This window comes from Zophobas morio, unplaced genomic scaffold (assembly GCF_036711695.1).
Source record: "Zophobas morio isolate AGI-343-1 ecotype UQ-CSIRO unplaced genomic scaffold, CSIRO_AGI_Zmor_V1 ptg000012l, whole genome shotgun sequence".
NCBI classification, from domain to species: domain Eukaryota; kingdom Metazoa; phylum Arthropoda; class Insecta; order Coleoptera; family Tenebrionidae; genus Zophobas; species Zophobas morio.
This window is the reverse complement of record NW_026972117.1, coordinates 3940034-3965535: the sequence shown is the minus strand read 5'-3', so window position 1 is coordinate 3965535 and position 25502 is coordinate 3940034. Positions and strand designations below refer to the sequence as shown.

Genomic DNA, 25502 nt, shown 5'->3' with positions numbered 1-25502 from the left:
TTGACGGATTTTTTATTTGCTTAAGACAAATTTCTCTCTTTGCGGAAACTTTTATGTTGTATATTTTACCGTCCTTACGGAGATATCTTTCTCGGAAACTAACAGGTAGAGAAAACTTAAATTAACTTTCCGGGCAAGTTTTATTCAAGCGGATAGCTCGAAATAAGAAAAACTTTGTATATTTAAAAGCGGAATGACAACAACTAAACAATTAAAGTTATTATCACTTTCGCGTTTATAGTTTTTAATTATCAGTCTAGTCACGTTCACGTTCTTCTTGGATATCGTTTGTGGACCGTTCTGCTAACTGTTACGACGAAAATAAAATAAAAACTAACGACTGACTACCCTACTGTTAACCGTAATCGCGTTCGAATCAAATTTCCCGACCTCTCTTACCTGAAGGACGGAAGAATAATGGACTCGTATTCTTCAATGGTCGACTCCTGAATCAAGTACAGCACCGGCTGCAGGACCGCCGCCAGGACCTCCTGCGACCTCATTTCCTGCTGGAGCGAAGGCCACACGTGTTGGTACCAAAGTTTCTGCGGACAAACATCTTTTAATCAGTTGATTAAATCGGGCTTTAATTGCACTCTTCGAAGTGCACTATTATTCGATTCAGCGGTAAATCCTCTAACGGAAACACTCCGGGATTTCGTGTAACGGCAGGTTTACGCTTGAGCCGCTTCATCGTTTTTTACTCCACAAAGGAGCGAGGAAAATGTTCGGAAATCTTTGCGACATTCCTAGGGGGTGGAGTGTTGTAGGACGTGCGAGAAACAATACGCTGGGGCTAACTTTATTAATAGTGGAGTTGTGGGAAGTTTGATTTGTGGCAAGTGGGAGTTGAGTGGTTCTTCGGAGTTCTTGTTTATTTACCTTGGGTATGAAAGGCAAAGCTTCCTTCAGCGTATTCCTGTAAAAATGCGCCTTCTGCGTGGGGTCCTTCATGTTAATAACGTCGAGAAACTGCAGCGCGTGGACTGCAGGATCGCTGAAAACGTGAAACAATTCCTTTAGGGCGAACTTACTTGGTCGGAAAATTCGTAAATTAACTGGAGTAATTGGCACGGAAAATCACTTGTAAAAACAAAAGAACCCAAACAAACAGGGCTTCAAATTGTTTAAAAATTCATGATTGATTATATCGATCGTTCTTCATTGGTATGCGCCGGAAGCGTGACCTCTTTATCTTTCGAAGTGCACGTAAAAGCATAAAATATTTTCTCAAAATAAAAAACTTGGTAATGGTGTGATGTTTTCAACACATTACCATAGATTTTGCAAAACCACCCTTATTGACATTGGAGACCTCAAGCGCCAAATTTAAATAGTCGATGCCAATAAAAAAACTTGTTTCACTACAACTCGTCGCCTGAGAACTTGTTTGATTTACAGACCAGAGCGCCCTCAGGCCAATGTCGACTCTAAGCGTTCAGAAGCGATTTGGTTGGTTTAGACTATAATTATAAGTTTTTATAACGACTAAGTGAATATTTTTGGTACAGTTTTAGTTAACTAAGAATTAATTTTTTATTTGTGTTTTATACTAGCAAAACGTCTTAAACTAAGAATTTTGTTGAAATCGTAATAACCCAATGGATTTTTTTTTTTGGGGAAAACGTTTTGGAAACACTGTGTTCTATTTTGTATGAATTTTTTTTTAATGTTTTTGGTGACAGTTTTTGTGGTTGTTTTCGATAAACTGTATGGTATTAACAGTCAGAAAAAAAAATGAAAAATTAAAATAATCAAAAATTCGAATCATCGAGAAATCTAATAATCGAAAAATCGAAGAACTCAAAATCGAATAAATGTAAAATTTAAAATTAACCGAATTAGGCCAAAATCGAAAAATCGGAAAGTTAAAAATTGAACAATTTATAAATTGAGAAATTGACAATCAAAATATCGAAAAATCCAAATTTCGATAAATCGAGAAATCAAAAAACTTAACAATTCGAAAAATTGAAAAATTGAGAGACTGAAAGATCAAAGGAACGAGAAATCGAAAAGTGATGCAGTCGAAAAATCGAAAAATAAAGAAATCGACAAACAAAAAGTTAAAAGTTGAAAAATTGGAAAAAAGGAAAAATCAAAAAACAAGTCAAAAATAGAAAAGCTGAAGAATTGAAATATTGAAAAATCCTAAAACTGAAATATTTAAAAACTGAACAATCAAAAAATCAAAAAAGTGAAGTCGAAAAATAGAAACCTTAAAAAATTGAAAAACTGAAAAATCAAAAACCTGAAAACCCAAAAAATTAAAGAATTGAAGAACAGGAAAATCGAAACACTCGAATGTCAAGAAATAGGAAAAACAAAACATCGATTATTTGAAAAATCGGAAACTTGACAAAATGACAATTGAAAAACAGAAAATCTAAAACCGGGAAGTCGAAAAATCAAAAGATTAAGAAATCGAAACATTTGAAAAATTCGAAAACTTGAAAAATTGAAATATCGAAGAACTGAAATGAAAAATCGAGAAATTGAAAAATCTAAAATTTTAAAAATTAAAAAATCTAAAATTTAAAAATCGAAAAATTAAAAAAATCGACACATCGAAAACTCCAGGAGCCAAAAATCGAAAAGTCGACGAATCGAAATATCGAAAAATCCCAAAACTGAAAGATCGAAAAACACAAAAATGAAAGAAAAACTAAAAATGGGAAACTAAATCGGGAAATGAAAACATTGAAAAATCGAAAGATTAAGCAATCGAAAAAGTAAAAAAATCGACACATCGAAAACTCCAGGAGCCAAAAATCGAAAAGTCGGAAAATCAAAATATTGAAAAATCCGAAACTGAAATATCGAAAAACTGAAAAATGAAAGAAAACTGAAAAATGGAAAACCAGAAAAACCGAAAACAGAACCTAAAAAGTCGAAAAATTGAGCAATCAAAAAATTCAAAAGTGAAGTCGAAAAATCGAAACCTTAAAAAAATTAAAAAATCAAAAATCAAAAACCTGAAAAAAAATAAAAAATATATAGTCAAAAACCCGAAAAATCGAAAAATTAAAGAATTGAAGAATAGGAATATCGAAACCCTCGAAAGTCAATAAATGGGAAAATCAAAACATGGATTAATTGAAAAATCCGGGAAGTCAAAAATCAAAAGATTAAGAATTCGAAACATTTGAAAAATTCGAAAACTTGAAAAATTGAAATATCGAAGAACTGAAATGAAAAATCGAGAAATTGAAAAATCTAAAATTTTAAAAATTAAAAAATCTAAAATTTAAAAATCGAAAAAGTAAAAAAATCGACCCATCGAAAAATCCAGGAGTCAAAAATCGAAAAGTTGAAGAATCGAAATATCGAAAAATCCCAAAACTGAAAGATCGAAAAACACAAAAATGAAAGAAAAACTGAAAATGGGAAACTAAATCGGGAAATCAAAACATTGAAAAATCGAAAGATTAAGCAATCGAAAAATTGTAAAATCGAAAAAGTAAAAAAATCGACACATCTAAAACTCCAGGAGCCAAAAATCGAAAAGTCGAAGGATCAAAATATTGAAAAATCCCAAAACTGAAATATCGAAAAACTGAAAAATGAAATAGAAACTGATAAATGGAAAACCAGAAAAATCCGAAAACTGAAATATCCAAAAACTGAGAACCTAAAAAGTCGAAGAATTGAGTAATCAAAAAATTCAAAAAGTGAAGTCGAAAAATCGAAACCTTAAAAAAATTTAAAAATAAAAAATCAAAAACCTGGAAAATCGAAAAATTAAAGAATTGAAAAACAGGAATATCGAAACCCTCGAAAGTCAAGAAATGGGAAAATCAAAACATGGATTAATTGAAAAATCGAAAAATTGACAGTTTACAAATGTCAAATTTGAAAAATTGAAACATCGAAAATTTGAAAAAACGACATTAGAAAAACAGAAAATCTACAACCGGGAAGTCGAAAAATCGATTGATTAAGAAATCGAAATATTTGAAAAATTGAAATCTAAAATTTTAAAAATTAAAAAATCTAAAATTTAAAAATCGCAAAATTAAAAAATCGAAAAATCCAGGAGTAAAAAATTGAAAAATCGAAGAATCGAAAGATTGAAAAATCCCAAAACTGAAAAATGAAAAAAACTAAAAATGGGACAGTAAATCGGGAAATCAAAACATTGAAAAATCGAGAAATTTAAAACGACAATTGAAAACAGAAAATCTAAAACTGGGAAGTCGAAAAAACGAAAGATTAAGCAATGGAAAAACTGAAAAATCGAAAAAGTAAAAAAGTCGACATATCGAAAACTCCAGAAACCAAAAATCGAAAAGCCGAAGAATCAAAATATTGAAAAATCCCAAAACTGAAATATCTAAAAACTGAAAAATGGGAAACCAGAAAAATCCGAAAACTGAAATATCCAAAAACTGAGAACCTAAAATGTCGGAAAATTGAGCAATCGAAAAATCCAAAAAGTGAAGTCGAAAAAGCGAAACCTTAAAAAAATTAAAAAATAAAAAATTAAAAACCTGAAATCGAAAAATTAAAGAATTGGAAAACAGGAATACCGAAACCCCTGAAAGTCAATAAATGGGAAAATCAAAACATGGATTAATTGAAAAATCGAAAATTTGAAAAAACGACAATTGAAAAACAGAAAATCTAGAACCGGGAAATCGAAAAATCGATCGATTAAGAAATCTAAACATTTGAAAATATGAAATATGGAAGAGCTGAAATGAAAAATCGAGAAATCAAAAAATCTAAAATTTTAAATATTGAAAAATTAAAATACCAAAAAATTGAGAAATCTATAATTTAAAAATCGAAAAAGTAAAAAGTCGACACATCGAAAAATCCAGAAGTGAAAAAAATGCAAAATTCGAAGAACAGAAATATTGAAAAATCCCAAAGCTGAAATATCCAAAAACTGAGCATCTAAAGAATCGAAAAATTGAGAAATCGAAAAATCAAAAAAGTGAAGTCGAAACCTTAAAAAAATCGAAAAATTGAAAATCAAAGACCTGCAAAATCGTAGGATCGAAAAATTGAATAATAAGTAAACTGAAAAACCCCAAAACTGAAATGTCCAAAAACTCAGAAATAAAAAATTGAGAAACCGAGAAATCAAAAAAGTGAAGTTGAAAAATCGAAACCTGAAAAAATACAAAAATTCAAGAACCAAAAAACCTGAAAAATACAAATAAAATTTAAAAATCCTAAAATTGTGAAAAATGGAGATTTCAAAAAATTTGAACTGAAAATCTAAAAATCCCAATATAGAAAAAACGAAATAACAAAAATGGAAGAATCGAAAATTCGAAACTACGAAAATCTGAAAAATCGAAAAATTGAAGCATTGAGAAATGGAAAAATTCCCAAATTGAAATACTGCAAGGTCGAGGAATCGAAAACTTGAAAAACTGAGAAATCGAAACATTTTAAACATAAAAAAATAAGTCGGAAAATGTGAAAATTCGAAAAATTGAAAAAACGAGAAACCGAAACATCAAATAATTGAAAAAAATTTAAAAATAAAAAAAAAACAAAAATAGAAAAGCCGGAAAGTCGAAAAATTGAAACATCGAACAGTTGGAAAACTAAAACAAATCGAAAAATGAAACGTCGACAAATTGAAAATTTGAAAAATCGAGAAATGAATCAACTATTCTATATAAAAACGATAATCCGGGATATCGGAAAACTTTCGTTTTTTAAATTTGACACTTTTCTATTTTTAAATTTTTCAACTTTCAGTTTTATCAGTTTTTCAATTCCTGATGTTTCAATTTTTCAATTTCTCGGTTTTCAGTGTTTCGTTTACTCAATTTTGGGATTTTTGAATTTCTCGAATTTTCAAATTTTCGATTTCTCGATATTTTATTTTTCCCGTATTTCAGTTTTACGATTTTTCAGTTATTGGATTCCTCAATTTCAAAATCGAAACATCGAACAATTGGAAAACTAAAACATCCAGAAATCGAAAAAGTGCAAAATCGAAAAATTAGTATTTGTAAAAAAAAAAGAAAATCGAAACATCAACATCTCGATAAATTGAGAAATCAAAAAATTGAAAATTAAAAAAATTGAAAAATAAAAAAACAAGAAATCGGGAAGTCTTAAAATTCAAAATATCGAAAAATCTAAAAGTCGAAAAGTCCAGAAGTCCAAGACGAGACATCGAAAAATCAAAAAATGAAAAATCGTGGAACTGAAATATAAGAATTTAGAGAAATCTAAAAATAAAACATTGAGAAATTGGAAATTTTAAAAATCGAGAAATGGATCAAATATTCGAAAAAACGATCGGTAAACTTAAAATTAGAAAAATCTAAGAATCCAAAATCCGAAAAATGAAAAATCGAGATTTCAAAAAATCTGAACTGAAAACGCAACAATCACAATATAGAGAAAACGAAATAACCAAAATTTAAAATTTGAAAAATCGGAAAACCGAGAAATCGAAAAACCGAAAAATCTAAAATTAAAAAATCGAAAAATTGAAAAATGAAAAAATAGAAAAATCGAAACAGCAAAAGATCGAGAAATCGAAGTCGAGAAGTCGAAAAATTGATAAATCGAAATAGCCCAATATCGAAAAATAAAATTTGAAAAAAAAAATGAAAAATCGAAACATCAAAATCTCGATGAATCAAGAAATCGAAAAATTGATGAAACTGAAAAATAAAAAAACAGAAATCGAGAAATTTTAAATTTAAGAAATGAAAAAATTAAAATATCAAAAAATCAAAAACCTACAATCGAAAAATTAAAGAATTGATAATCTGAAGACCGAAGAATGGACATTGGGAAAAGCAAAATATCGAAAAATCTGAAAGTCGAAAAGTCCAGAAGTTGAAAAAAAAAGAAATGGAAAAATAAAATATCGAGAAATTGAAGAGAAAAACTGAAAACCGAGAAATTGAAAAATTGAGAAACCGGTTAGAATGTGTATCAGACGGATCATGGCTTATAAATCAAGTCGTTTCCGAACGCTTAGAGTCGACATTGGCCTGAGTGCGCTCTGGTTTACAGATCAAACAAGTTCTCAGACGACGAACTGTAATTCGTGTGACCTGAATTAAAGTGAAGGAAACAGTAAGCAGCTTGTAATATTCTGGGAAATCTCTGGTAAATCTAGTGTCAATTTGTCGAAACTTAAACGCGTCGTTAAAAATATAATTTTTTCTAGTTAATTTTATTCCTAGTTAGAAACAAACACTGTTGCCAACATAAGTCGAGGACTCCTCAACCGTCATTTAATTTAAACTATGACGCTTCTCTATGTTCTCTGACATTACCATAAATAACTCGAACGTTATTTGGGAGTGCACAGTGAAAGACTTCGGTGGTTATTATTATTCATTTACGTCAATATTGAGACTGAACGTTATTGTAAACTGTATGTGACGTGAGGAAATTAATAATTAAATAGCTCCATTTAGGATTCTGAATTATTTCGCCCTTATTACAAAACCATTAATAAATTTGATGTTGGTGGAGTTATAATCAGTTTTACTGACAATACTGACGTGCGGATATTTATAGAATTTCTGAAACGACCTTGTTCAAGAAATCTAATACCCTTGCACGAAAGAGTAGCTATTTTCTCAGTTGATTCTTTGTATTATGCATGAATTTTATGAATTGATGTTGCCAAGTCGGAAAATCCGTTAATTGATTGGAGACGCGTTTTTGTACGAAAGTCCGTGACCGCACTCTACATGTTTTATGTCGGTCATAAATTAATTGTTGGCATTTTACGAGTACTACCCTTGTACATTATCCTCCTAATACTCCCTTTATATCCACCTTACAAATTGTTTAATATTAAGCAGCCTCCACTTTGGCCCATTTTTCAAAGACCGTTATAAATAATAAACAATTTATGGCGTGCTCTTAAATCCGGTTTTTTCGATCCGCAAAAGTGACAGCCGTAATACATTATTTATGAGAAAATTGCATTTCAGCAATAAAATAATTAAAACAGCGGATGTTTGCACTTCCGGGGCGAGTGTGTGGCGTGTTCCGGGAAAATTAACCTCATTTTCTCAAAAGCTTCAAGAGTTTGTGCTTTCAGGATATCCATTTAATTAATGTAGGGATTGTTCGCCACTTAATAGTCGAATTGAATTTGAGTTGGAGAGCAGTCGTAAAGTTTGGATCGGAATTTAATAGGTTTCTTAGTTTTTATTGATTGTGCGTAAGCTTGGCTTCCAATTAAAATGTCATCATTATGTAAAAAATTCTAACGTATTTATATTTTTTGTCCCTTTTAATTAAGTCACCAAAGGCGCTCACACTTGTTTGTGCACTCTGTGTGAATTTTAAGCTGATTAAACTTTTCAGACGCTATCTTTCCATCTAAAAGGCGTGAAATCCAGGCGAAAAGCGAGACACAATCATTTTAAATATTACACCGAATAAAGCGTAGCTTGAAAGCTCACCTGAAATATTTAATTAAGGTGAGAAGTTGCGCCGTAGGTCGTTGTCTAGTATCCTTACTCAACAACCTGACCGTTGCCTCCTGGAGCGGCAATGGGACTCTAGGCATAATATTGTGCACTTGATCTTCCAACTTGAACAAAATCCAACGCATTGGTACACAGCAGAAACCAAAAGAAAGACACCGAGATTGACCGCGCAAAACGCATGCATGAAATATAATAAATTCTAGGAAAAATCTTTAATGCTCGGACCAAACATAATCATTTCGAGCCTTCGGGGACCTCTACAATTCCATTTTCCGATTACCGTCGGGAGTGAGTAATAAAGCAGCAAAAGCTTTTGCCTAAGGGATGGGAGTTTAAACACGGGAATCCACAGGTCGCCCTGTTGATTAACTTCGTTTTATTGTTTTTGGGGAGGGTTATCGGCTACTATTATCGGTTTTAGAAAACACAAAAACGGTTTACTCACAAGTTCTAACTGCTTGAGGTACGCCGAACTAGAATTTCCCGCTTGGATAAGTGGTCTGCCTTGATTAAATATTGCACATATTACCATTCCTAAGGAGAACATGTCGCTGAGTATGCTGCAAATTGACTGAGTTTGGGTTTCTGGAGCTGGAAAAAACGATTCAAATTCAGATTAATGTTGTAAAAATTTCATATTTCATAATCGTAAAAAGAGGGGAAAATTAGGTCGACGCCACATGAATTTCGGATTTGTTATAAAGTGAGGGCTTACATGATTCTGTACCTACTGGTTCCGTCATCACAGCTAAAACTTACAAAAAACATTAAAGTTAATACACTTACTCAAATTTTAAAAGTTAGTACTCCTATTGCATAATTACACAAATATTCTAATGGATTTTCGTATGAAGTAGAACCAAATGGACAAAACCAAAATTTTAAGAAAAGTTGAAGAATTGTAAATATTTTTGAAATTCTAATTTCAACTCAAAAATAGAAAAAAGAAATAAGCTATAAAGAAAAAAGAATTGTTGTAGAAGTTGAAGAATAAAATAGCAGTTAGAAATTCTCTATTTAAAAAAATATTCAGAGGGAAAAACGTCAAACAATAAAATTAAAAATAATAGATGCTCATTAAAATTTGAGAAAAAGAAGAAAAAACAAAAACAAATTTTTGAAGTGAAATAAAGAAAGCGAAAAATGCTGTAAAAATATCCAAACAGAATTTAAAACAAATCAAAACAGATATCGTAGAAGAAACAAAATAATTCCCCGATATATACATCTGATACATTATTTTTGAAATTCAAGAAATAAGAAATGAAGAAAGCTAGAATTTAATATTTCGGTATTCAATTTAGTAGCTTTTTACTTTTTTTGTTTTTCCATTTTTCGATTTTTCAGATTTTTAGTTTTCCAGATTTCGATTTTTCGAATTTTAGATTTTCCAGGTTTCCATTTTTCAGTTTTTCGATTCTTCAATTTTCGAATTTTTGATTCGTAAGTTTTTTGATTTTTTATTTTCGAATTTTGAATGTTTCAGATTTTAAATTTATGATTCTTCACTTTTTGGATTTTTTATTTTCAATGTTTCCATCTAGCAATTTCTTATTTCTTCAGTTTCTAGGTAATTTAATTTTACGTTTTTTTTTTAATTTGTTGAAAGTTTAAAATTCTTCATGTCTTCAAATTTTGAGTTACCAACTTTTGAATTTTTCAAATTTCTCAATGTTAAGACTTTCAGGTTTTCGATTTTTCGGTCTATTAATTTTCATTTTTCCATTTTTCCATATCTCGATTTTCAATTTTTCGATATTTCTACGTATATTTCAGTTTTTGAATTTTCGTTCTTGAGTTTTACATTATTCGATTTATCATTTATCCAATCTCCAATTTTCGAAATTTTGATTTTTAAGTTTTTGATTTTTTATTTTCGAATTTTCAATATTTCAGTTTTTAAATTTTTGATTCTTCACTTTTGGATTTTCAAATTTTCAATTTTTCCATTTTTCAATTTTTCATTATTCAATTTTTCGCTTATACAGTTTTCAATTTTTGAATTTATTGAATCTTCACTTTATGGATTTTTTAATTTTCGATGTTTCAATATTCAAAATTCAAAATTTTTCGATTTTTCAGTTTTTGCATTTCCCATTTTTCAATTTTTCGATTTACAAATTCTCCGTTATGCGGTTTTCTATTTTTCAAATTTTCGGATTTCAATTTTTTAATTTTTCAAATTTTCCAATTTCCAGATTTCGATTATATAATTCTCCATTTTTCAATTTCTAAATTTGTCAAGTCTTCAGTTTTCGAATTTAATTTTACGTTTTTTTTTAATTTTTTGAAAGTTTGAAATTATTCATGTCTTCAAATCTTGAGTTTTCAACTTTGGAATTTTTCAAATTTCTCAATGTTAAGACTTTCAAGTTTTCGATTTTTCGGTCTATTAATTTTCATCTTTCGGTTTTTCCACATTTCGATTTTCCTTTATTATTACTATTATTACTAAGTTCGCATGTATTTGTATTTTTCTTCCCATAAGGACGTTAAATGTCTGTGGGAAAACAAACTACCATTATTATTATTAAGACCCACCACTGACCCGGAAATGACCGGCATTCAGGCAAGACTTATTATTATTATTATTATTATTATTATTATTCAATTTTTCGATATTTCTACTTATACTTCAGTTTTTAGATTTTCAAGTTTTTGATTTTTCCGTTCTTGTGTTTTGCATTATTCGATTTATCATTTATCCAATCTTCAATTTTCGAATTTTCAATATTTCAGTTTTAAAATTTTTGATTCTTCACTTTTGGATTTTCAAATTTTCGATTTTTCCATTTTTCAATTTTCCATTATTCAATTTTTCGCTTATACAGTTTTCAATTTTTGAATTTATTGACTATTCACTTGATGGATTTTTCAATTTTCGATGTTTCAATATTCAAAATTCAAAATTTTTCGATTCTTCAGTTTTTGCATTTCTCATTTTTCAATTGTTCGATTTACAAATTTTCCGTTATACAGTTTCTAATTTTTCAAATTTTCCAATTTCCAGATTTCCATTATATAATTCTCCACTTTTCAGTTTCTGAATGTGTCTTCAGATTTCGAATTTTTCAAATTTTCGATTTTAAATTTGAACAATTTTTCAATGATTCCATCTAGCAATTTCTTATTTCTTCAGTTTCTAGGTAATTTAATTTTACGTTTTTTTCTTAATTTTTTGAAAGTTTGAAATTCTTCATATCTTCAAATTTTGAGTTTTCAATTTTTGAATTTTTCAAATTTCTCACTGTTAAGACTTTCAAGTTTTCGATTTTTAGGTCTATTAATTTTCATTTTTCGATTTTTCGATATTTTGCTTTTCAATTTTTCGATATTTCTACATTTATTTCAATTTTTGAATTTTAAGTTTTTGATTTTTCCGTTTTTGAGTTTTAAATTATTCGATTTATCATTTATCCAATCTTCAATTTTCGAATTTTTGATTTTTTGATTTTTTATTTTCGAATATTCAATATTTCAGTTTTTGAATTTATTGAATCTTCACTTTATGGATTTATCAATTTTCGATGTTTCAATATTCAATTTTCAAAATTTTTGGATTCTTCAGTTTTTCAATTTTTCGATTTTCAAATTTTCGGTTTTCAATTTTTTAATTTTTCAAATTTTCCAGTTTCCAGATTTCGATTATATACTTAATTCTCCTCTTTTCAATTACTGAATTTGTCTTCAGATTTCGAATTTTTCAAATTTTCTATTTTAAATTTGAACAATTTTTCAATGTTTCCATCTAGCAATTTCTTATTTCTTCAGTTTCTAGGTAATTTAATTTTACGTTCTTTTTTTAATTTTTTGAAAGTTTGAAATTCTTCATGTCTTCAAATTTTGAGTTTTCAACTTTTGAATTTTTCAAAGTTCTCAATGTTAAGACTTTCAAGTTTTCGATTTTTAGGTCTATTCATTTGCATTTTTCGATTTTTCCATATTTTGCTTTCCAATTTTTCGATATCTCTACAGATATTTCAATTTTTGGATTTTAAGTTTTTGATTTTTCGGTTTTTGAGTTTTACATTATTCGATTTATCATTTATCCAATCTTCAATTTTCGAATTTTTGGTTCTTTGATTTTTTATTTTCGAATATTCAATATTTCAGTTTTTAAATTTTTGATTCTTCACTTTTGGATTTTCAAATTTTCAATTTTTCCATTTTTCAATTTTCCGTTATTCAATTTTTCGCTTATACAGTTTTCAGTTTTTGAATTTATTGAATCTTCACTTTATGGATTTTTCAATTTTCGATGTTTCAATATTTTTTTTTCAAAATTTTTCGATTCTTCAGTTTTTGCATTTTCCATTTTTCAATTTTTCGATTTTCAAATTTTCGGTTTTCAATTTTTTAATTTTTCAAATTTTCCAGTTTCCAGATTTTGATTATATACTTAATTCTCTACTTTTCAATTTCTGAATTTGTCTTCAGATTTCGAATTTTTCAAATTTTCGATTTTAAATTTGAACAATTTTTCAATGTTTCCATCTAGCAACTTCTTATTTCTTCAGTTTCTAGGTAATTTAATTTTACGTTTTTTTTTAATTTTTTGAAAGTTTGAAATTCTTCATGTCTTCAAATTTTGAGTTTTCAGCTCTTGAATTTTTCAAATTTCTCAATGTTAAGGCTTCCCAGTTTTCGATTTTTCGGTCTATTATTTTCATTTTTCGGTTTTTCAATATTTCGATTTTCAATTTTTCGATATTTCTACATTTATTTCAATTTTTAGATTTTCAAGTTTTTTATTTTTCCGTTCTTGTGTTTTACATTATTCGATTTATCATTTATCCAATCTTCAATTTTCGAATTTTTGATTCGTAAGTTTTTTGATTTTTTGTTTTCGAACTTTCAATATTTCAGTTTTTAAATTTTATATTCTTCACTTTTTGGATTTTCAAATTTTCGATTTTTCCATTTTTCAATTTTCCTTTATTCAATTTTTCGCTTATACAGTTTTCAATTTTTGAATTTATTGAATCTTCACTTTATGGATTTTTCAATTTTCGATGTTTCAAAATTCAATTTTCAAAATTTTCGTTTCTTCAGTTTTTGGATTTTCCATTTTTCAATTTTTCGATTCACAAATTCTTCGTTGCAGTTTTCTATTTTTCAAATTTTCGGTTTTTAATTTTTTAATTTTTCAAATTTTCCAATTTCCAGATTTCGATTATATAATTCTCCACTTTTCAATTTCTAAATTTCTCAAGTCTTCAGTTTTCGAATTTAATTTTACGTTTTTTTTTTAATTTTTTGAAAGTTTGAAATTCTTCATGTCTTCAAATTTTGAGTTTTCAACTTTAGAATTTTTCAAATTTCTCAATGTTAAGACTTTCAGGTTTTCGATTTTTGAATTTATTCAATCTTCACTTTATGGATTTTTCAATTTTCGATCTTTCAATATTCAATTTTCAAAATTTTTCTTTTCTTCAGTTTTTGCATTTTCCATTTTTCAATTTTTCGATTTTCAAATTTTCCGTTATGCAGTTTTCTATTTTTCAAATTTTCGGATTTAAATTTTTTAATTTTCCAATTTCCAGATTTCGATTATATAATTCACCAATTTTCAATTTCTGAATTTGTCAAGTCTTCAGTTTTCGAATTTTTCAAATTTTCAATTTTAAATACTTTTTCAATGTTTCCATCTAGCAATTTCTTACTTCTTCAGTTTCTAGGTAATTGAATTTTACGTTTTTTAAATTTTTTGAAAGTTTGAAATTCTTCATGTCTTCAAATTTTGAGTTTTCAACTTTTCAATTTTTCAAATTTCTCAATGTTACGACTTTCAAGTTTTAGATTTTTCGATCTTCAATTTTCATTTTTCGATTTTTCAATATTTCGATTTTCAATTTTTCGATATTTCTACATATATTTCAATTTTTAGATTTGCAAGTTTTGATTTTTCCGTTCTTGTGTTTTACATTATTCGATCGATTTATCCAATCTTCAGTTTTCGAATTTTTGATTCGTAAGTTTTGAATTTTTTTTTTTTTGGAATTTTTAACATTTCAGTTTTTAAATTTTTTATTCTTTAGTTCTTGGATTTTCAAATTTTCGATTTTTCTATTTTTCAATTTTTCGCTTATACAGTTTTCAATTTTTGAATTTATTGAATCTTCACTTTATGGATTTTTCAATTTTCGATGTTTCAATATTCAATTTTCAAAATTTTTCGTTTCTTCAGTTTTCGCATTTTCCATTTTTCAATTTTTCGGTTTTCAAATTTTCCGTTATGCAGTTTTCTATTTGTCAAATTTTCGGTTTACAATTTTTTAATTTTTCAAATTTTCCAATTTCCAGATTTCCGTTATATACTTAATTCTCCACTTTTCAATTTCTGAATTTGTCTTCAGATTTCGAATTTTTCAAATTTTCGATTTTAAATTTGAACAATTTTTCAATGATTCCATCTAGCAATTTCTTATTTCTTCAGTTTCTAGGTAATTTAGTATTTCGTTTTTTTTTTAATTTTTTGAAAGGTTGAAATTCTTCATCTCTTCAAATTTTGAGTTTTCAGCTTTTAAATTTTTCAAATTTCTCAATGTTAAGACTTTCAAGTTTTCGATTTTTCGGTCTATTAATTTTCATTTTTCGATTTTACCATAACTTGATTTTCAATTTTTCGATATTTCTAGATATATTTCAAATTTTAGATTTTCAAGGTTTTTGATTTTTCCGTTCTTGTCTTTTACATTATTCGATTTCTCATTTATCCAATCTTCAATTTTCGAATTTTTGATTCTTAAGTTTTTTGATTTTTTATTTTCAAATTTTCAATATTTCAGTTTTTAAATTTTTGATTCTTCACCTTTGGATTTTCAAATTTTCGACTTTTCCATTTTTCAATTTTCCATTATTCAATTTTTCGCTTATACAGTTTTCAATTTTTGAATTTATTGAATCTTCACTTTATGGATTTTTCAATTTTCGATGTTTCAATATTCAATTTTCAAAATTTTTCGATTCTTCAGTTTTTGCATTTTCCATTTTTCAATTTTTCGATTTTCAAATTTTCGGTTTTCAATTTTTTAGTTTTTCAAATTTTCCAGTTTCCAGATTTCGATTATATACTTAATTCTCCACTTTTCAATTTCTGAATTTGTATTCAGATTTCGAATTTTTCAAATTTTCGATTCTAAATTTGAACAATTTTTCAATGTTTCCATCTAGCAATTTCTTATTTCTCCAGTTTCTAGGTAATTTAATTTTACGTTTTTTTTAATTTTTTGAAAGTTTGAAATTCTTCGTGTCTTCAAATTTTGAGTTTTCAATTTTTGAATTTTTCAAATTTCTCAATGTTAAGAATTTCAAGGTTTCGATTTTTACGTTCTTGAGTTTTACATTATTCGATTTATCTTTTATCCAATCTTCAATTTTCGAATTTTTTATTCTTCACTTTTGGATTTTCAATTTTTCAGTTTTTCTATTTTTCAATTTTCCATTATTCAATTTTTCACTTATCCAGTTTTCAATTTTTGAATTTTTCAATTATTAATTTTCGGATTTTTTATTTTCTTTCAATTTTATCTATATTTCATTCTTAAAATTTTTCATTTCTCCAATTTTTGGACTTTAAGGTCTTTGATTAGTCCCTTTTTGTAATTTTTAGAATTTTTGAGTTTCGCAAACGACATACCCACAAAAATGTGCAATTACACCATTTTAAATATGATTTCAGTTTCTTGTTGGGCAAAGAAAACTACGTATATTTAAAAAAAGGTAAAATATAAGCCACGCCCACCTACCCTCATTTCAATTCTGATGAATTTTTCCATATTTGCCTCCAAAAATTTACTATTTTGAACAAGTTTTAAGTTGACAAAAATTATTAAAACTCCAATTAAACAAAGCTTCGGGGCTCCGCCAGCACTCCCCAGAGAATAGCATCATCCAGTGTTTGTACAAGAGTTTTGGATTCTGCAAAGGAATTAAAAGGCCACCAATAAGGGCGGCATTGGAAGAGACCGCTGCGACTGAATAAACATCAGCTCTGGATCAAATCTTCACGGACCAGTTGCTTCATTCCCTTTCGTCTACGCCAGGAATCTCACTTTTAGCTGTTCGAGTAAAAGTAAATCGCAGTCACTCTTTTGAAAATTGAGCGCTCCGGAGATCTCTGGTTCGTGCAAATGCTTTACGGATTTTTTTAACTTCGATTTTCTTCGAGTATCAATTTGTCGGGTCGGCCGGGTTTTTCGTGATTAACTTTTCGCGGAGTTATTAATCGTTGTTTTATTTGTTTTGTAGTGTTTTCGATATAAATAAGTTATTACGGAATACTTTTAATTCCACGTTGTGTTTTTTTTTTTATTAAAAGTTTCTCGAGTGGAAGGAAGAGCGTCTGGATATTAAGAGAGATTTGGGTATTAAATTAGGATTTTGCAAGGAATGAGCTTTGGTAGGAGTTTTTCCTACATTTTTTATTTATAGCGAGTAATAAAGGACGACCGAAAGCAGTATAGAGAATTTGTATTTATTTTACAAACGCCTGTTGTTAATGGATTTTTTGTCGTATTATTGTATTATATAACGTAAAAACCAGTGCGCGTCTTCATAACGTAGACTAAAATTTTTAAATTGTTTCTATCTAAAGCAGATTAATTTTTAAGTAAGAAATGGATGGAACATCTGCGTTCGTTCTTTAGTGCTTTTGTAACAATACTTTCGTATTTCTTTTACTACTTTTTGTGTATTTTAGAGAACACGGGATAAAACTGGACGAAATTGTACTTTTTAAAAAATGTTAATAAATGGTTTATCTAGAGCTCGCTTTCGGCAGCCGATAGTAAACTCCGGAAAGTCTTCGGATTTAGTTGTTTTATTACAAAGCATCGCTTCTTTGGACGCAGCAGCTTTATTACCACACTGTTTACATACTTCTCCACAGTCCAACAATGGAATTCGGGCCCAAATAACGCCAAAAGTCGTTCGATCAACTGCGCTTCAATATTACATTCCGGGCAGTATCTAATATTTTATTCACTGTTAGTTAATAAATGCCCTCCCCGGTGGTCTAGCTCTAATTTGCTTTTAAATATTTCAACCGCAACCCAATCCCACACAAATTAGCTATTCCGTATTTATAGCAGTCCCGTTCCGACTGATGAACACACCCAGGATAATACAACATTTGAGCAAACCCCACAACGCGAAAAATCGACCGCTAGAGTAGTAGTGAAATTATTATTCGAAGTTTATGTGCGAGTTGCGAGTTCCGCTTTGTGCGAACAAATTGCTCGTTTGACCTGTAAAAATTAACACACGACGTTTCGATAATTAGGTCCTGTGTTCTGTGCGTTCTTTGAAATGCTAAAATAAAACGATTAAATTACGTGCACTTCGTTAAACGCTTCTACTTTCATTGGCTAGCGTCAAAAACTCATTAGATTCTTTGTTTGTTTTACATCAAAGCACTCGATATCCTTTGACGCCGATCTATTGTTAAATTCGTCTGTGCTCCGATATTTTGCGACACTTCTTAGTTAACTAACGTCTACAAAGCACGCAGCTAATTAAGAGCCAGACGGGATGTAATTTGTTGCGTCGGAAAAAAGAAAATTAGCACTACTCAGCAACACTAAAACGTGATATATAACATAGCTAAAAATATGGGAAAATTTCGTCGACGACACAGAAGTTGAGATTAACAAGTTTCGGTACCTACTGGTACCATCATCAGAACTGAATGATAAATAGGAATTAGCTTCCAAAAACATTAAAGTTAATACACTTAGGGATTACAGCTTTATATTTGAATATTGCTGGATTTGTGATAGTTGTACCAGTCAGTGTTTGAATTTTGAGTGATTAATTTATTGTTTTCTTTAATTCTAAGGAAAATTTGTCTGCTTAATCTAGTTTTTTGAAAATTTTGAAAATGTACAGAGAATGGAAACCAAATAAGGAGATAGAAGGCAAAGCAGAGGACAGTCTGTGGTTGAAAATTTCTATAAATTTATTATTTTGGAATTTATGTTGATATAGGGTTTTATGAAACATTTCCACAACTAGACGTATGGGAAAGTTATTAAAAAGGTTTCATGACGTAGGGGAATGTGGAATAATCTAAAGAATAATATCAACTTTTAAATCTAGTTACGTTTGAGGTAGGACTTCAAACCAATTAAAAAATGTCATTTCAGAAAATATTTGCAAAATCCATATTTCTCTACAAGAATTTACGATTATACCATTTTAAACATGATTTCAGTTTCCAGCTAGGAAAAGAAGACTACGTACTCGTATATTAAAAAAAGCAAAATATAAGCCCCACCCACCCACCCTCATCTCAATTCTGATGAATTTTTCATTCGTTGTCACACCGAGAGGCAGAGCACAAAATCCGGATTTGTCTATAAAAATTTACCATCTTGAATCAGTTTTAATTTTTTTGTTATGAAAAGAAGACTAGCATATTATGAAAATCAAGGCAAAATGCAAGCCCCACCCACCCGCCCTATCTCAATTGTGATGATGTTTTTTATTGGTCGTGAATCGGGGGCGGAGATTAACTGCAAAATCCTTATTTTCCTACAAGAAATTACCATGTGAAACAAGTTTTCAAGTCATTGTGTTGTTCAAAGAAAACTATATGATTAAGTAAAAAAGAAAGCCAAAGAATAAGCCCCACCTATACCTGCGCGATCTGAATTTTGTTGAATATTTCATTCATTTTTAGAACGCGGGGAGGAGCATAAGTACAGAATCCATATTTCCCTATAAAAAATTAGCACTCTGAACAAGTTTTAACTTTTTTGTTGTGAAAAGTAGACTACGATTATATGAAAATCAAGGCAAAATACAAACCGAGGGCGGAGCTTAATTGCCAAATCCTTATTTTTGTACAAGAAATTGCTATGTGAAACAAGACTTTAAAAGTAACTGTGTTCTTCAAGGAAAATATGTGTACTAAGTAAACAGAAAACCAAAGATTAAGCCCCACCTACACCCAGCCCTATCTGAATTCTGATGAATATTTCATTGCAGTATTCATATTTACCTACAAAAATTTACTATTTTGAACAAGTTAAATTTTTTGTTGTGAAAAAAAGACTACGATTATAAGAAAATCAAGGCAAAATGCAAACCCCGCCCACCCACTTTAGCTCGATTGTAATGATAATATATTTTATTGGTCGTGAACCGGGGGCGGAGCTTAACTGCCAAATCCTTATTTTTCTACAAGAAATTGCTATACAAAACAAGTCTTTAAGTTACTGTGTTGTGAAAAGAAGACTACGATTATAAGAAAATCAAGGCAAGATGGTAAATTTTTATAGACAAATCCGGATTTTGTGCTCTGCCTCTCGGTGTGACAATGAATGAAAAATTCATCAGAATTGAGATGAGGGTGGGTGGGTGGGGCTTATATTTTGCTTTTTTTTTTTAATATACGTAGTCTTCCTTTCCCAGCAGGAAACTGAAATCATGTTTAAAGTAATATAAATGTAAATTCTTGTAGAGATGTAAGGATTTTGCAGTTAAGCTCTGTCCCCTTGGCTCCCGACGAATAAAAAGAAATCATAACAATTGAGATAGGGCGGGTGGGCGGGGCTTATATTTTGCCCTTTTTCTTAATATACGTAGTCGTTTTTTCAGAACAAGAAACTTAACATATGTTTAATATGGTAAATTCTTGTACACACATTTGGATCTCGTAATTAAGCCGCACCCCTCGATCTGACAACGAATGAAAAATTCATCACAATTGAGAATTGAGATCGGGGCGGGTATGGGTGGAGCCTAATCTTCGGCTTTATTTTTTTCTTAATATGCATAGTATTCTTTCAACAGCACGCTACTCAAAAACATGTTTTTCATTTCTCGTAGAGATATAAGGATTTTGCAGTTAAGCGCCGCCCCCTTGGCTCATGACGAATAAAAAAAATCATCACAATTGAGACGGGGTGGGTGAGCGGGGCTACATTTTGCCTTGTTTTTCTTAAGATGTGTAGACTTATTTCCACAACAAGAAACTTAAAACATGTCTAAAATGCTTACTGTAACATAGCAATTGTAGAAAAATAAGGATTTGGCAGTTAAGCTCCGCCCCCGGTTCAGAGCCAATAAAATATATGATTACAATTGAAGTGGGGTGGGTGGGCGGGGCTTGCTTCTTACCTTGATTTTCTTATAATCGTAGTCTTCTTTTCACAACAAAAAACTTAACTTGTTCAAAAGATTAAATTTTTGTATGGAAACACCCTCATATCAATTCTTTTCATTCGTTGTCACATCGGGAGGCAGAGCACAAAATCCAGATTTATCTATAAAAATTGACCATCTTGAATCAGTTTTAATTTTTTTTTTTTTTATGAAAAGAAGACTAGGATGTTATGAAAATGAAGGCAAAATGCAAACCCCGCCCACCCACCCCAACTCGATTGTAATGATATATTTTATTGGTCGTGAACCGGGGGCGGAGCTTAATTGCCAAATCCTTATTTTCTACCACAAATTGCTATATTACAGTAACCATTTTAGACATGTTTTAAGTTTCTTGTTGTCGAAATAAGTCTACATATTAAGAAAAAAAAGGCAAACTATAGCCCCTCCCTCCCGCCCTATATCAATTGTGATGATTTTTTTTATTCGTCATGAGCCAAGGGGGCGGCGCGTAACTTCAAAATCCTTATTTCTCTACGAGAAATTAAAAACATGTTTTTGAGTATCGTGCTGTTCAAAGAATACTCTGTATATTAAGAAAAAAATAAAGCCGAAGAGTAGGCTCCACCCATACCCGCCCCAATCTCAACTCTCAATTGCGATGAATTTTTCATTCGTTGTCAGATCGAGGGGCGTGGCTTAATTGCGAGATCCACATGTGTCTATAAGAATTTACCATTGGAAACATATTTTAAATTTCTTGTTCTGAAAATACGACTACGTATATTAAGAAAAAGGGCAAAATATAAGCCCCGCCCACCGGCCCTATCTCAATTGTGATGATTTCTTTTTATTCGTCGGGAGCTAAGGGGGCGGAGCTTAACTGCAAAATCCTTATTTCTCTACAAGAATTTACATTTACGAGTATGTCATTTTAAATATGATTTCAGTTTTCAGCTGGAAAAGGAAGACTACGTATTTAAAAAAAAAGCAAAATATAAGCCCCACCCACCCACCGTCATATCAATTCTTTTCATTCGTTGTCACACCGAGAGGCAGAGCACAAAATCCAGATTTGTCTATAAAAATTTACCATCTTGAATCAGTTTTAATTTTTTTGTTATGAAAAAAAGACTAGGATATTATGAAATTCAAGACAAAATGCAAACCCCGCCCACCCTCCCCAACTCGATTGTAATGATATATTTTATTGGTCGTGAACCGGGGGCGGAGCTTAACTGCCAAATCCTTATTTTTCTACAAGAAATTGCTATGCGAAACACGTCTTTAAGTAACTGTGTTGTTCAAGGAAAATATGTGTATTAAGTAAAGAGAAAACCAAAGATTAAACCCCATCTACACCCGGCTCGATCTGAATTCTGATGAATATTTCATTCGTTTTCAGATCGAGGGGAGGAGCATAATCGCAGAATCCATATTTACCTAAAAAAATTAACCATTTCGAACATGTTTTAAGTTTTTTGTTGTGAAAAGAAAGCTACGACATTAAGAAAATCAACGCAAAATGCAAACCCCGCCCACCCACCCCAACTCGATTGTAATGATATATTTTATTGGTCGTGAACCGGGGGCGGAGCTTAACTACCAAATCCTTATTTTTCTACAAGAAATTGCTATGCAAAACAAGTCTTGAAGTAACTATGTTGTTCAAGGAAAATATGTGTATTAAGTAAATAAGAAACCAAAAATTAAGCCCCACCTACACCCAGCCCTATCTGAATTGTGAGGAATATTTCATTCGTTTTCAAACCGAGGGGAGGAGCATAATTGCAGAATCCATATTTCCATACAAAAATTTAATCTTTTGAACAAGTTAAGTTTTTTGTTGTGAAAAGAAGACTACGATTATAAGAAAATCAAGGCAAGATGCAAGCCCCGCCCACCCAACCCAATTCAATTGTAATGATATATTTTATTGGCCGTGAACCGGGGGCGGAGCATAATTCCAAATCCTTATTTTCTACCACAAATTGCTATATTACAGTAACCATTTTAGACATGTTTTAAGTTTCTTGTTGTCGAAATAAGTCTACACATATTAAGAAAAAAAAAAGGCAAAATATAGCCCCGCCCACCCGCCCTATCTCAATTGTGATGATTTTTTTTTATTCGTCATGAGCCAAGGGGGCGGCGCGTAACTTCAAAAACCTTATTTCTCTACGAGAAATTAAAAACATGTTTTTGAGTCTTGTGCTGTTCAAAGAATACTATGTATTTTAAGAAAAAAATAAAGCCGAAGATTAGGCTCCACCCATTTTCACATTCGACCCATTTTTCACCATTTTCGAGTTCTAGAACTATCTTCCGGCCTTGTTTCTTTGATAACTGCAACCATATACTTCCTAAGATACGACTGATTTTGGCCAATAATATACTCTTTAAGAAAATAGAGGGTGGGTGGGCGGGGCTAGTACTTGCTAATATAAGACTGATTTTGGCCAATGATATACCCCGTATGAAACTGGAGAGGCAGTGGGCGGGGCTAGTATTTGCTAAGAGAAGACTGAACAATATCAAGAGGAGTCACTAGAATGAAGAAGGGGTGGGTGTTTTCTTATAAGACTGTAGAAAAAAATAACCCTTCCCTCATGAAAATAGAGTAGCCCCGCCCGCCCGCCCATATTTTCTCAGAGGATATGTCATCTGCCAAAATAAGATTTATGTCAGCAAGTGCTAGCCCCGCCCACCCGCCCTTTATTTTTTCAGAAGGTAGTATTTGCTAAGATCAGACTGACTTTGGCAAATGACATACCTTCTAAGAAGAGAGAGGGTGGGTGGGCGGGGCGGGTTCTTGATAAGATAAGACTGATTTTGGCAAATGATATACTCGAAGAATAAGTTGTGGGAGAGTAACCCTTTTACCCAAAACTCAACTGCTGGTTGTATTAACTACCAATTTATCAATTTATCAAGCAATAGCTTTACAACTTCCATTCAGAGCCGATAACATCAGTGATCAAAACGAAATAGGGGTGGGTGGGCGGGGCCGCTTCTGACTTCGTTTTAAATCTTAGGCGTTTTTCAAAATAGAATTCAGTTCCTACTTTACAGAAAATAAGATAAGTGAGTGAAATGGGGAAAAGAGATGGGGGAGGAGTTATTTTTTTCTGCAGTCTCATAAGCAAACACCTACCCCTTCTTCATTCTAGTGACTCTTCTTGATATTGTTCGGTCTTCTATTAGCAAGTACTACCTTAGGAAGTATACGGTTGCAGTTATCAAAGAAACGAGGCCCGAAGATAGTTCTAAAACTCGAAAATGGTGAAAAATGGGTCGAATGTGAAAATTTTCATTTTTAAAAAGTTGTCTAAAAATTCTCAAAAAAATCAGGGACGTGCTGATTTTTCATAAATTCCAAAAATTACGACATTTCAAAAGCCGGTTCATAGAATGCAGAGCATGATTATTATTATTACAACATCAACATAATCGAAGTTTGCTTCTTCTTAATCTAAATTTAAGTTGTAAAAATTGCGCTAATTTGCGAAAAGGTGTACGGTTGAGATGATCACCTGCGCAACAGTAATTCACTGTCAACAGCTATTTATCTAACGAATATTATATTCGTGTAACGTTATCGGAGACTTGAGCCGACAGCCTGACAGGAACATCCGACAGGAGTTTTCTTATCAATTTACTGGGGGGAAATGTAGTACAACCTACGTGACGCGTTGGCTGTGATGGAACTGGTCGAGCAATATCTGTATTAGGAAAAGTTTTAATAAAATGGAGCCGCTTTACGTTCCAAGGATAGCGCCGAGTTAAATATTTTTAATTTCTTTTTTATTGTCGTCGGGGTTAATTTCGAAACAGGGTAAACGCTGTAACATTTGAGTTCCTAGGTTGGCAACTAATCAAACGTAGTTGGAAGGCATGTCCTGTGCTGTGACTATAATTAACTCACCAGCGACTTGTGGGTGTAAATGATGTTGACAAGTCATTCTAGGGGAGGTGAGCACAACGTTACCACAAATGCGTAATATCCGAAGAGCGAACGGTAGTTTCATGCTGAGTGTAAAGTAGGTTTTAAATCAAATTCAGCTTACCAGTATAGTCCAAATTAGGTTGTGCCATTTTGGAAAGCCTCGACGTCCACGGCTGGCACGGCACCGGTTCGACCCCATCGACGTCGTTCACCCTCTCTGCAACAACCGTCATTACTCAACTTTCTCAATAAAAACCGGCATCTTTTCCGGGAGTGGGAAACTCGATACTTATCCGGAAAAACCGTATTCAATGTGGGATTAAGCGGCAGGGAAGACGCATCGCTTCCTACGCACTTATCCCGTCGGCATCCCGAAATAAATCGGGTCGCCGTCGTTATTCTTGTGACCGGAAAGAATAATTACCCCCGCAAAATGTCAATCTCGTTAAAGAGAAAAGAGCATTTTTAATATTACCGTACGGCCCTGAACTTACGAGTGCCAATCATTAGCGTTTTTTTAATAGTGGGTGTCCAGTTTAATGTCGTGTAAACGCCACCTCCTCTTCCGTTGACTACTTGACGACAAAATTGTGCCAACTTCACGGGCACCTGTTTGTGCGCGTGCTGCGTGCTGCAAAATCGATACGAACTGGCCGGAAGATTCCAATTTACCTTTGCAGACAAATTACTAACGATGATGCCGTATTGAACTTTTGTTTAGTGTCGGCGGCGGTGCATGGTCTGCTGGCCGCCGCCGACTCTGAACGGACGCGACGCACTACCTTATCGATTTAGGTAATGAAATTTTAGTTTTATGGATGATGGAACACACTTGGGGACGGTTGGGATGGTTTTATCTCGTTATGAGCATCGGGCGGATGGAGGCAAGTGCTCAAAGTAACAGCTTTGAAAGAAGGAGCAGAGGGAAAAGTTGCTGTTTTAACGAAATGCGTTTTTATGATGCATGCTGTAGGGAAAATCTTTCCAACGTTTTTTTGTAGCGTGATAACTTC

The 25502-nt window shown here is 31.2% G+C and overlaps 1 protein-coding gene across 4 annotated transcripts in view; it reads right to left on the bottom strand.

Annotated features, from left to right (window-relative positions):
- Window positions 1-25502, bottom strand: part of LOC135127667 (SCY1-like protein 2) — a 274358-nt gene that overhangs the window by 92431 nt on the left and 156425 nt on the right. For all 4 annotated transcript variants that reach the window (XM_064054200.1, XM_064054197.1, XM_064054199.1 and 1 more), the window contains exons 5-9: window positions 24611-24706; window positions 8881-9026; window positions 8409-8539; window positions 883-997; window positions 400-545 (exon numbers count right to left, since the gene is read on the bottom strand). In XM_064054200.1, the coding sequence (XP_063910270.1) occupies window positions 400-545; window positions 883-997; window positions 8409-8539; window positions 8881-9026; window positions 24611-24706 (634 nt within the window). The remainder of the gene's footprint in view (window positions 1-399; window positions 546-882; window positions 998-8408; window positions 8540-8880; window positions 9027-24610; window positions 24707-25502) is intronic.